This window comes from Haemaphysalis longicornis, unplaced genomic scaffold, assembly GCF_048455015.1.
Source record: "Haemaphysalis longicornis isolate Haplotype H1 unplaced genomic scaffold, Haemaphysalis longicornis Haplotype H1 scaffold_1, whole genome shotgun sequence".
Lineage (NCBI taxonomy): Eukaryota > Metazoa > Arthropoda > Arachnida > Ixodida > Ixodidae > Haemaphysalis > Haemaphysalis longicornis.
Genome location: NW_027526203.1, coordinates 901,345 through 915,128, shown reverse-complemented (window position 1 = coordinate 915,128; position 13,784 = coordinate 901,345). Strand labels below are relative to the sequence as shown.

At 48.3% G+C, this 13,784-nt stretch overlaps 1 protein-coding gene across 1 annotated transcript in view; it reads right to left on the bottom strand.

The window, feature by feature from the left end:
- LOC144174860 (growth hormone-inducible transmembrane protein-like) overlaps nt 1-13,784 on the bottom strand; it is a 59,919-nt gene that overhangs the window by 28,499 nt on the left and 17,636 nt on the right. The window contains exons 4-5 of the mRNA XM_077703810.1: nt 10,477-10,618; nt 2,074-2,371 (exon numbers count right to left, since the gene is read on the bottom strand). Of these exons, the coding sequence (XP_077559936.1) occupies nt 2,074-2,371; nt 10,477-10,618 (440 nt within the window). The remainder of the gene's footprint in view (nt 1-2,073; nt 2,372-10,476; nt 10,619-13,784) is intronic.

The following is a 13,784-nucleotide window of genomic DNA, read 5'->3' as shown; positions in this document are numbered from 1 at the left end:
GCCCAGTCAATTCAGCTAATTCATTTGAAACAGTAGAAAGGACAGCCCCCGCCCCCTTTTCCCCCCGGCTCTCACCTCTTCCTTTGTGACCCCTACTATATCAAGCCATTAACAGTAGCAGGCGAACAACCAGCACGCCAGCGCCGCCGTGTGCTTTCCCACCACCCTTTCCCACGCTCTTAGTGGATCCGTCAGGAGGAAAAGTTAAGACAACCCTTTTTTATGACCTCACCAGTCAATTATCACTCACGCGCCCAGCCGCGAAAATTAGGTATACAGCAAGTGCTTATGGCCATGAAAATTCAACAAGAAACTAAAAAAAATCAGACACCACCTCCCTCCCAACCGATCATGCAGATCGCGATTGGTGCCATACCCGCAGGTAACCTGAATTCCGAGCCCACAGTGACGCATAAAACTTAACAGCCAACCATAGCTGCCTGCTAGGCTACTCATATGTACTCAAATGGAGTTAAAACTCCTATGTACTCAGAACTCAAAATGTACTCAAAACTCAATATGTAATCAAACTCAAAATGTACTCAAACTCAAAATGTACTCCGAACTCAAAATGGACTCAGAACTCAAAATGGATTCAAACTCAAAATGGACTCAGAACTCAAAATGGGCTCAAACTCAAAATGTAATCAAACTCAAAATGGACTCAAACTCAAAATGTACTCAGAACTCAAAATGGACTCAAACTCAAAATGTACTCAGAACTCAAAATGGACTCAAACTCAAATTGTACTCAGAACTCAAAATGGACTCAAACTCAAAATGTACTCAGAACTCAAAATGGACTCAGAACTCAAAATGTACTCAGAACTCAAAATGGACTCAAAGTCAATCGGACTCAAACTCAGTCGTGATCACTCGGCTCAAACTCACTCAAGCTCAAACTCACCATGCCACACTAGCCTCGCGCTCACTCAAACTCAAACTCACGCGTGAGTTTGAGTCCAAATGAATTTGAGTGAGTGGACTCATGAGTGAGTTCGCCGACCTCTGGCTTGATCACCCAGCGCAAAAAAGTGCTTCGTGCTCCCTAGTTTTGCGCTGTACAGTAAAAGTTTCAGTTGATTTTATTTCCTTAGTACCTTTATTGACTTCGCTGACTCATCTCCCGCCTTCAAGTGGCCTTGGATTTTCCCACTAGCGTAAAGTCAGTGAAGCGTCGCATGTGCACTTGTGCAGCGCTTGTGTGGAGCGACCCGCACTCGGAGCTTGATACGGTGTACAAACTAACAAAGTAAAGAAAGGCACATTCTTCCATTCACAAACGTGTTGTGGCTTAGTTTCAAATGAGCGAACGAATTGCGACGACCCGTTGGCGGCCGGCAGACTAAACGCTGGGCCGACTGACTCTGTCGGAAGGCCGGCGAGCCGTGCAGTAGCGCAGCCAATTGCCAAGTCACCTCCTCCTGACGTCACACGAAAACGCCACAGAAAATGGGCGAGGGTGCAGAGAGGTGGACAGCATTTTTGAATTGATTGTTCTACTAAATAAATTCGTGTTAAACGCGCTCAGAGTGGTCGAAACATGGCCTATGGACTCCGGACTACAATTTGCACTAGTAATCCCGCAATGTTTACAAATCACTTCAGTGTCCCTTTAAAAGGAGGAGCACTGGGCAGGCATTCACTAGGAAGAGGTTTGTTTTTGCCAGCAGTCTAGTTTTTTCTTTCTTCCAGAATTAAAATTCTCTTCATCACTGACATTTACCATGCCTAATAGTCTCAATAATCTGATTTGGCCTTACTGTCTTTCTGTAAAGGGTACTGACCAGGGATGCAAAGCAATGAAATTTCTCAGCACGTGAACATTTTGCCAACTTTACTGTTGGCAAAAAGAGAATCCATTTGTGCCTTTGCCACCAATGGGCTGGAGCACAACGGGGTCCTCTTCCGTGCAGCTAGAATCTGTCGGTGTGCTCTTTTGACCAACATCAACATTGCCTTCCGTAGGTGTGAAGTGAAGGCCATCCTCTCCGCTCAACCACAGCTTTCTCAGGCCCCCCCGAAACGAGCCCACCGGGGGCAGCACCCCACAGCTCAGGGAAGGCCACGTACCGAGCGAGGAGGCAAAGACGAATCCCAGTCCGATGGCAAGGGGTCCACCCATGCTGAGGAATTTCTCACTGGGAGCGCAGGCTGCCACGGCAGACAGGCCCGACACCACGCCGGCCGTGTAGCAGGCGGCGCGCACCATGATGGGCCCACCCAGCAGGCAAAGGGGGGCCACCAGGGCACCCATGACACCACAGTGCACCGCCCAGGCCGCCTGCTTGGCACCCAGGCCCTCCTTGTAAGGCAGCGAGCGGGCAACCATGCCCGTCCCAATCATGGCCGCAAAGCTGGCCCCGATGGCCTGCATGACACGACATGGAGGAGCTTAAGCCTTTCAGGGTCACGGACATACATATACAGTTGAACCTCGATATAACTAACCTCAATTTAACGAAATTCGCGATATAACGAATTTTTTCAAGTTTTCTATCAAAATTTTGCAAAATGCATGTATTTTTATCTCGAATTTACAAAGTAATTTCGTGCGGCACTTCCGATTTAACGAAGTCACGACAACAAAGGAAGAACGAAATTCCTGTCGAGGGACGTTTTATTTTGCCTCTCAGAGCCTACATTGAAAATATTCAGTAGATGCATTAACTCTTAAACGGCTAAAATGAAAGAAAAGCGGTGAAATCTGTGGTTGGCAACAATTAAAAGTGATGAAAGAAGCTGCTCAAACCGCTAGCGGTGGTCATAGATGGTTGAATAGTGCAGCCACCATTTTGACGTCTCCATCATTGCCTATGCCAGCGCCCTTTATGCTTAGGCTGCCGAAGCCTACTTCAAGCTTCTTTTCTATGCCTCCTTCCTCACGGTGCTGCTGCTCTATGTTGTGCTCGCTGATAACCACATTAACACTTTGTTCGTGCATCATTAGGTAAGTCTTGTAAGCAGCATGAGCACTCCAAGGGAAAGAAAAGTGTTGCAAACAAGAGCCCGAGGAAGTGTCGGTGAAATCGACGGTAGACCGACGGCCACCGAAGTGATGAATGCCATCGACGTTCTGCGGAGGCACGCAGGCGCACGCGAATGTTTAAGAGCAAGCCTTGTTAGCGCTGTCAGCATACGAGGTCAAGAAACGCGAAGCACTGCTTACGAACTTCTTCACTACGGCTCAAATATTGAGTGCTGGTGGCAATAAGATGCTCTCTTTGAACGTGGTCATCTTTGTTGCACCCGTGTTCATTAGACAGCTGTGATGCGGAGAAATCAGTTTTTTTAAGGCTCAGTGGGCATAAACGTAATTGCTTAATCGAATTTGGCCGGAAGATATTTAATGTAAGCTTTCCGCTTTAGCGGAGCACGTAAGCGCTGCTACACACAGTCGGTCCGGGTGTACTCCGCTCGACTCGCAATCATGGCTATCTCTAGTGTCGTGGTTGCATCACGCGCCCATACTGCAGTTTTTGTACATGATAAAAGTCTACATGATAAATAAAAAAGGATACGCCAGAGACACACCCAAGGGCAAACAACTCTGGGAAACCACTCAGCAAGAAAGACTCTCTCATAACTGATCCCGCTCACCCCACGCGGTACGGCAACAGCATCAGCATGGACACCACTCCGGATCTCGCTTTTACCAAGTACGCATCTCAGGTCGCCTGGAATAACACCCAGAAAAATCTGGGGAGCGACCACCTCATTATATCTATCCAAATAAGTGCTGGCCCAGCTAAACCCAAAGGGCACAAAATCAAGGTTGTCGAATGGGACGACTTCAGAACCCTGAGACTTGCTGAGTGTGACCACGACGGTGGTATGCCGGACATAACCGACATCGACACATGGTCAGCACAGCTGAAGGCGCACGTCGAGAAATCTACGAAAAGCATACCAGAGGAGGCGGGTTTTGCGACAGCTGATTCCCGCCTACTTCACATGTGGGAAGCCAAACAGGGATTAGAGAAACGGCTTAAGAAGCAAAAACACAACCGCACCCTGAGAAGACGAATAGCTAGATTAAACTGCGAAATTCAAGAACACGCTAATCTACTCTCGCGCCAGCAATGGCACGAAACGTGTGAATGCATGGACATCCAGATCGGGCTCCCCAAAACATGGAACATCCTGCGATACCTTATGAATCCTGAGTCGGGTAAAACTGTGCAGCAATTAAATTTAAACAGAATTCTCCATGTGCACAACGGGACAAATGCCGAGCTCATACAAATAATCGAAGACAAGTACATCGGCTCCAATCCCCCCGTAAAGCTCCCGGACTGCTCCGGACCAGAGACACCTTACTTGACCGACCAATCACCGTCGAGGAACTCCGTGCGGTTGTTCAAAAGCTGCGGACGAAGTCGACACCGGGACCCGATGGCATATCCAACAAGACGCTTAGAAACCTTGACGAGCCTTCCCTCACTGCGCTAGCTAAATTCATGAACGAGTGCTGGTTGAGAGGCAGCCTTCCAAAAATCTGGAAGACTGCAAAAATAGTCATGATACCTAAACCTGGGAAAAAGCTTCACATTGACAACTTAAGACCAATCTCTTTAACATCTTGTATTGGTAAGCTCCTCCAACACGTCGTTCTTAACGGTATCAGCAACTACATGGACGACAATGACCTATATCCGCACACTATAATAGGGTTCAGAGCGAAGCTTTCTACCCAGGATATTATGCTACAAATCAAACATCAAATAATCGACGGCGACAAACTTTCTCCTTTGGACACAAGGGCAATCTTAGGTCTTGACCTCACCAAGGCTTTCGATAGCGTCAGACACGAAGCGATACTAGACGGGCTAGCCAAGATAGCCCCGGGGAAGCGAGTATACAATTACATCCGAGAGCTCCTTACAAACAGGACTGCTTCCCTTTCCATCGGCAACCTTGAGTCGGGTGACTTTGCCCTGGGTGGTAGGGGTACACCTCAAGGATCTGTGCTCTCCCCATTTCTTTTCAATGTCTCACTCTTAGGCCTGCCTGAGAGATTAAGCAACATCAAAGGCCTTCACCACAGTCTGTACGCCGACGACATTACTCTGTGGATTGGCGGCAGCAGCGATGGCCACATTCAAGACACCCTACAAACGGCAGTAGACATAGTGCAAAATTATGTTCGAGAACGAGGACTGGACTGTTCTCCTCAAAAATCCGAGTTGCTCATCTGCCGGCCTACCAGTAGGGGACAGAAGAGAGACCCATCGAATCCCGACATCTGCGTCTACGCCAACAACCAAAAGATCCCAGTTGTCAACACCATTAGAATCCTCGGCCTACGACTGCAATCGAATGGTCACAACAAAGAGACAATCCTTCATCTCGAGAAGAGCACTCAGCTCACCATGCGACTCATCTCCAGAGTGGCAAACAAGAATAGAGGTATGAAGGAAGACACGCTCATACGGCTCGTACAGACCTTCGTAATTAGTAAAATCACCTACAGCATTCCTTTCCTACAGCTCAAAAATGACGAGAAAGTAAAAATTAATGGCTTAATTAAGAAAGTTTATAAACAAGCAACGGGATTACCTGTTACCACACCCAACGAACGCTTCGAAGCACTAGGCATCAGTAACTCGATTGAAGAACTAATTGAAGCGCAACAAACAGCCCAAGTAGAATGGCTATCTAAAAGCAAAACGGGAAGACACATTCTGCAGCCACTAGGAATCCGAAGTGGAAGTTCCCTCCCAAATGAAGTTGACCTCCCACACGAATGGCGAAAATACATTCGCATCCCGCCACTACCAAGGAATATGCATCCAGAGCTAAATGTGGAAAGAAGACAAGCTAGAGTACGAGCCCTTGACAAACGTTTCCGAACCCATCGTGAGCCACGAGAGATTGTCTACGTTGACGCAGCCGACTACTACAACGGCGGCTCTTGTCTCAACGCCATGGCAATTGCAGTCGTCAGCAATGACGGCGTCACGGTGACGTCAGCATCCACGCCGGCCAAACATCCCACTCAGGGAGAGGAAATGGCCATAGCCCTTGCTATGAATTCTACCCACGCAACCACAATCATAAGCGACTTGAAGTCCGCCATTCTTAAAGGGGCCCTGAAAGGCATTTTGAGCACACTAAATGAAGTAGCGCAATCGTTAGATTGGGTCGTCAAGGTCATCTGGGCCAAGTATTACTCTTTTACGCGCAGCGGAAAGCTCACACTTTTGTTGCAAAGTTTGTCGCTTTTTTCTCACCCTTTCCTTCGTGTTTTTGGACGCCGCCATCTTCACATGTCTACATCATCGATTCCCCGATGTTCGTCATGAGCTAGACATCCTGCTATTGGGCGGCTTTTTCACGCACTTCCGGCAAAGAGATGAGTCGTCTGCTCAGCGTCGACACGCCGGCTGATCTGCCAGCGTAGTGCCGGAGTGCTTGGACATTTTACGACAAACGACACAAGTGTAAACAAACGCTTAACCGTTCGTATTGAATGCAACACGGCCATAACACGACATGGATATTCTCTTACCGGAGTACGTCCCATAAAGAAAGCGTTGAAGCCCCGTGGCACTTCTTTCGTGCAATCGCAGAGACCGCCCTGAGCCGAATGCCAGGGTTTGACGGATACATTTTTTTCCACTTCAAAACAATCCAGAGATGCGTTTCGAACGAACACAACGTCACAACATGCGTTGCAAGTCTGAACCGCGATTGACAGACGATGGGTTGCCTCCTTCTGCCCGTCGTAAATTCGGCACTCACCTCGCGCGCGGTTTGCGGGGACGAACAGCAAGTCACTTAACTCTGGTGCGCAAGCCGAGATGGCTTTTAGCCACGCACACTGCACATACCCCATGCGAGGTTGAGTCGTACGTCGCTCGAAAAATATAATCCAGACCATGGGAAGCACTATCCACCCGCAGAAGCACAACGTCGCATTTCATCACGAAACAAAGGCGTCCACAACACACACACCATCGCCTCCTGTAATACCAAACGCATCTCACACTTCCTAATGAGAGTGCCCACATGTCGCGAGGTGGGGCCCCGAGCTGAACCGGGATCACGCAACCGTAACTGACCTCTGAGCGGTTTGTGCCTTGTTGCCAAGGCAACCGATGTTTGAGATCGTCAAAGAAAGGCGCTCGCTCCAGCGCTAGAAAGCTCAGAGCCGCGCCGGAGCATGTTTTGCCAACGTTGCCGCTCTCCACCACGCGTCGCCCCAAGCTGAACTGGTCACATGATTGAAGCGTTTTGTGCACGGGTTCTGTATCAGTTTAAAATGTCTTTTTCACATGGCGCCGACAGGAATTACCACCACCGCAAAATAAGACCCGGCACCAGCGGGGCCACATCTGATACGGCGCTTTTTGGATAAACAGTGCGCGGTGCATGAAAGGGACCGAGCGCAAGATCCTCCCCAGCGGCTGCGAGTTCGCCGCCGATTAAAAGTCACGTGCTGCACTGCAGCAACGCACACCGCGAAAGGGCAAGGCCAGGCCACCGCACACATGCGGCCAGATTTTTCGTTCGCTTATCCATCCTTGAGCGGAGTGCGGAATTCATGGTGTCAACAAAACTTGCCCGTAGCAGACGGCAGTCGGAGGAGCGTAATGCGGAAGTACGTCACCGCTGACTAGCGCAGCATCATGGGAGGGAGTGCTCGCGCGCCGTCAACAGTTGAAAAGAGGAGGAAACGCGGCGCGACGATAATGCGCGGTTTTTGATTTACGATTTCTCAGCTAATACTCATCGCTTTAACAAAATTCTTGCGGGAGGAGATTGCTAATACATTGTCTTATTTGGTTACATGTACATCCATGCATCGGCGGAAGGTATTTCAGGACCCCTTTAACTTCTCGAAAGGCAGGATCTCCCCTGCAGCAGCCTCGTTGTTAGAGAAGACCCCTAACCAAAGAAAAATTCTTTTGATATGGACTCCGGCCCACTGCGGCCTACAGGGGAATGAACTGGCCCTCGCAACCGCTCGAGCTCTGGTCAACCGAGCTGTGTTGCCTACGACGCCCCCACAACCACCATCATCCCCACACAAGACGTCGCAGGAAAGCCAAGAACAAGCACACGTTACGAGATCTCACAGACAGGCTAGTCACATACAGGGATATAATAAATCACTACAGGTTATCCAGATGCAAATATCCACCGGCCCACCCCACTCTTTCCAGGAAAGAGGCAGTCACGTGGCGACGGTTGCAGACGAACTCTTTCCCGAGCCCTGTTTACCTCAACCGCTGCTACCCAGACCTTTACTCAAACCTCTGCACTTTATGCAACAGCAGAGCCGACCTACACCACATGATATGGTCCTGCCATAAGCTCCAAAAAAATACGAATGGCTATAACAGCAAATCCGATGTAGATACACTTAGAAGCTACAAAATTAAGACTGCAGAACAATGGGAGACTGTTCTGCTCAGCTCCACACCGGAGGCACAACTGACAGCAGTCCGGATGGCCGAAGCCGCCGCGAGGATCCAAGGAATCCTGGCTGACGGATGAGGGAGGGAGACCGTCCAAGTCGTCTACCCTTCAGAACCCATCTAGGGCATCAAATAAAGTCATCTCTCTCTCTCTCTCTCTCTCAAAGGGTTAAATGGGGGGACGTGCAAGACCTGGGGCTCGGTTGTTTTGCCCTGTTTGGCTGACTGCAGACTGCTTGCCGACCATTGCTGGGGGCCAAAGAACTTCCATTCAACTTTCCCTGAGTACGCAGCCCCCACAACACTTCCCCTTTCAAGGTGATGCCCTTAGAGGGGCCATGCAGACAAAATACAAGTTTGTTTTAGTCGAAAGATCTGCTGTTTTACAGTGCCCTCAGCGCTTGTCCAGCAGAAAGTGATGCTTTATTCACTGAGAAATTAATCAATTTAAGTTAAAATTTTTATTCTCCCGCCAAATTTGTGTTTCGTGACGTCTGCCATGACTTCACAAGGTCGGGTGCTCAAGTAATTTCAAGTGTGCTGTTCAATCTGCAGCACACAGCGAAGCATTGTTTGCCATCAATTCTTGTAGATGGCGCCACCATACTGCTTCGCACTGCTGTCCGCCTCTGCTTCATTTTTGACCGGATTTGCACCTGGCTTGTTTTTGTGTAGTAGGTAGTAATTGTTTCGTGAAACACGGGGTGTGTTCGACAAATAGGGTCACGTAAGACAATGCCGCTTACACTAATTGGCCACTGTTTTCTGAGACAACACCAAAGCTCCACGCTGCTGTGCAACTATAACAAGCATAGTGTGCACAGTACAAACAGCAGTACGCACTGGTGCTTCTATGTTTACTTCATAATTTTTTCCACTGTTTACCCCACCATTCTTACTGCCATAAAATCAATATGCATTACATTAAGGCAAAAACAGCTCGTTCTCCAAGCTTATAAGCCCTGCCTAACTAGCGTTTGCTTTTGCCGGTCTCAGCCAATTGCACGGCTGTGCATATGACGTCATATCTTCTAGTGTGGAAAATGAGCTAGTGAATAACATGGCCATTCCCTTTTTTCCTAATTACATAGCTTATTTGAGCAACGTTTACATTAAAAGTGGTGTCAGTATCATTTTAACGAAGCAATCTTTCGAATGAACCAAACTTGTCTTTTGTCTGCATGGTCCCTTTAAGGGCAGGCTCGCTGTGCACTGAATAACTCAGCACATAGGAGACTTTAGGCACTGTAAAGTAGATCCCCATGTATGACTCCAAGTAGAAGGTTCAGAATAACAAAAAAAAAAAAACCTAGCTTTTTTCTTTATTGTTTCTTTTTCCAGAGTTGTTCGCTCTAATAAAGTTCTCATGCAAAAATGTTCCGTCCTCCTTTCCCGACAATGTTAGTTCCACACAGTGACAGAACAGAAACTTTGCATGTAGAACACAAGGAAGAACAAAGTCCATATCCATCATACAAAAAAAAAAAAAGTCAGCAAAGAGCTGCTTCTCTTAACAAAAGTCACCAAATATGCTTCAATTCCTACAGAAAGAAAAACCGGGGGGGGAGTTCATGATGCAAGCACATACAGTAGTCAACTTTTCAGCAATAATGCACACTCGATTTGTTCGTTCCATGCACTGGCTTAGATTACAAAAGAAGGTTCAATGCTCTTGCCACTAAGGCAGACGTAGCTGCACGGAGCTTGCAGATGGCCCATGATAGCATCACACAATCATACACAACTGCACTTGTAGTTTAGGAGATCACCCAGCAGTCAAGCAGCACCCCTGACATTGTGCGCAAACACCCGGTGCAATGGCTCTGTTGCAACGGCTGCGCACACCACCAAGCTCGACACACACGATTGCTGGCCCCTTTATACACAACATTAAACTAATTCGTGGAAGGTGCAGTAGTGTGTCACAATAATGTGGACCCCCTGGTGTGCTCCAACGTGTGAAGATATCTCATACACTGCCTCATCAGAAAAGCCAGAAACCACACCCACAGCCTGGGGCTTGGCAGCAGGGCCTCCCGGCAGGTGTGCTTACCAGCCACGAGTTGCGCATGACCAGGTTGAGCATGGCCGGGTTTCGGCTGACGGCCAGGGCTGACGCTGCCGTGATCACAATGCTGCCTCCAAAGTAGGTGTAGGTGTCGCGCACCCTCTGCCGCACATACTCGGGCCACATCCTGCGCATGGCCCCAAGTTACCCACCCACACGAACACGACCGGCAAGCTGAGGCAGCATGCACGCGCAACTCGCACAAATGGCATAGCGAAACCTCAAACTTTAATGGGTCACAGTGGAGCAATGGGTCACAGTGGAGCAAACACACAAGAGCAAGGCAGTTCAGCCATTTGTGCATTCTGATCACACAGGCAGCAAGCAAAAACATATTCTAGAGGTGGAAAGCCTTCATCTGCAACCTTATAAGAAATGACAAAAAATTTTTTTATTATTATGTATATTTTATTGGCGCAGGGGCGTCTGAGGCCAAAGAGCGCCAAGACAATGTTTGTTTTGTCACATTTGTTAAAATGCCATGGCGATGATTGTGATGTACTTGATAAAAATAGTGTATATATGGGTGTAAAGGGCCCTTATTCTAAGAAGCGAAGATGAATAAGATGAGAGGTAACAGTGACGATGCTTATGTGTGTGCTGGGAGCGCCATAACATAACAGGGATGGCGGTGACGTCCCTGGCACGTTATGAAAACGCTCAGAAACACCCTCATTGGGTGGCCCTGATGTCCCACATGGTATGAGATGAGTGCTAAAAATCCAATGTCAGCGAGATAGGCTAAAAGGCGTTCACTTCTAATCGGGGGTTGATCAGATAAAAACAAGGATGGGTGTAAGGGTATCGTGTAGGTGTATAGTTCTGGGAAGTGTCGTTTCCTTGCGTCATGGTATGCCAAGCATTCAATCAATACATGGAGGACTGTAAGTCTTCGTCCGCATTTCTCACAAGATGGTGGTGGGGTTCCGTTTAAAAGATATGAGTGTGTAGCGTGTGTGTGACCTATTCTTAATCTGCATATTGATATTTCTGTGAACCTGTTCCGTTTCTCTGTGTTGTATTTCCCTATGTGTGGTTTTATAATGATTAGTTTGTTTTCGATTTGTGTGTCCCACTGTACTTGCCAGCGCCTCCGAAGCATACTCTGAACTAGTGGTTTCATGTCTAGGTAGGGCACATGTGGGATATCTACAACACTGCGGAAAGCCGCCACAGCAGCATTCTCGTCAGCAATTTCATTGCCCGAAATTCCGCTGTGCCCAGGTACCCAGCACACTACTACAGTCAATTTCAGAGCGTAAGCAGACATTATGGATTTGATAAGACGGTTTAAAATAATGTTTCTCGTTGGTTTTCCTGAATGGAGAGCTAATACTACACTCAGGGAGTCTGTAAAAATAATAGAACTGTGTATTCTGGTATCTGTAATGTGTTCCACAGTGGTTAAAATGCCGTGTGCTTCAGCTGTAAAAATACTGGTATTTTTGTTCATTGTCTTTGTGATAGCAAAGTTTGGGCCATGTGCAGCGCATGACACAGAATGGGCGGACTTGGAGGCATCTGTGTAAAACGTTGTGTAGGGATATTTGTGTCGTAGATGTAGGAAGTGCTGCAAGATGAGTTCTCTTGGTGCAGTTCTTTTGTTAATGGCTCTAAAAGATAAATCAGAAGAAATCGGGGACATTTCTCAGGGAGCAACAAGGCCTGTGATCGAAGTTTTGTAAGTCTCGCTAAAAGAAACCCCAAGCTCTTCAGCGTGCACTTTCACTCTCAACGAAAAAGGCATAGATATAGAGGGCCGACTGAGAAACGAGTGCATGGCAGAGGTGTCATTGACAATAAACGAGAAGGGTGATTTTTTATGGCTGTTGCCTTCATGGCATACAGTAGATCTGTGTACAAGCGCTGGTCTTCCAGGCACCACTCGTCACATTCCACATATAGGCTTTGTGCAGGACTCGTTCGGAAGGCTCCTGACGAAAGGCGAAGCCCAAGGTGCAGAACAGGGTCAAGCATTTTTAAAGCGGTTTTCGAAGCTGACCCGTATACTACGCTCCCATAGTCCAACCGCGACTTCACTAAACTGTTGTAGAGACGCAGCAGGCACATCCTATCTGCGCCGTAGGAGTGGTGGGATAGGACTTTTAGGATATTCATTGCCTTTATACATTTTATTTTGAGTAGCTTTATATGTGGAATAAATGACAGCTTTTCATCTAGCACAATCCCTAAAAACTTGTGTTCCTTCTTCACAGGCACAGCCACTCCACTGAGCTGGACGGTGGGCTCAGGGTGAATACCACGCCTCTTGGAAAATAATACACATGTGCTCTTTTGAGGATTTAGCTTAAAGCCAGTTTCGTCGGCCCATTTTACAAGCCTGTTTGTGGCAAGTTGTAACTGCCGTTCACAGATAGACAGGTTACAGGACCGGAAACTGATATGAACATCATCCACGTAAATGGAGTAAAAAATGGTACGGGGCAGAGCTTTTCCAAGTGTGTTCATCTTAGCTATAAAAAGTGTGCAACTAAGTACTCCACCCTGAGGGACGCCATTTTCTTGCATATACAGCACGGATACTGCATCCCCGACCCTCAAGGCACATTCCCACTGGCGATGCGCCTCGTCGCGCGACGAAAAGCAACATCGCAAAGCGACGAGCCGGCCGTCGCTTTTCGGCATTTTGCGACGGCGGAGCCGATCGCTCTCGGTCCGAATTTCCTCATCACGCGACGGCCCCGCAAAACCGGTAAGCCAATCATGGCCGCAGAGTAGGCTGACGTAGCCGGAAACGAAACGTTTCTTTACATCCGGTATGCAAACGTTGCGGGCGGGCGGGCGAGGACGAGCTGCCGCCTCCACCGCCGCTGGCTCGCTCGGCCAGGCGCTTGGCCCGCTATCGCTGTACCCGGCGGGTCGGGCCGGAAAGCAACTTCCCGTGTGCATCGGTTCTTTGGTCAGTGGCTTCAGCGTACGCGTGCACTAATCAACGAATAGCGTGGAACTCATCAGTGTGGAGAAGCGTGTATGGATTGTAAAAGCAAGTAATCATCGTATAGAGCTAGGTGGACAGCGAGACGGTAGGTTGACTTGCAGCCTCATCGTTCTATCGGCGACTGGTAAACACGCGTAGAGTTCGGTGGCGTCAGAACTTTGCGCCTGTGAAAAGAAGCGACATTTGTGGGCCGTGATGCGGGTGTTGTGGCGTGAAAGCAAGCGTGTGCATTTCTTCGTGCAATAATATGTTGAAAAGAGCCTTCTTGAGTTTGTTATTTTCTGCTCCTCCCGCAACCCGCAAATGTTTTCGGCATTCCTCCAGGTTATTGATT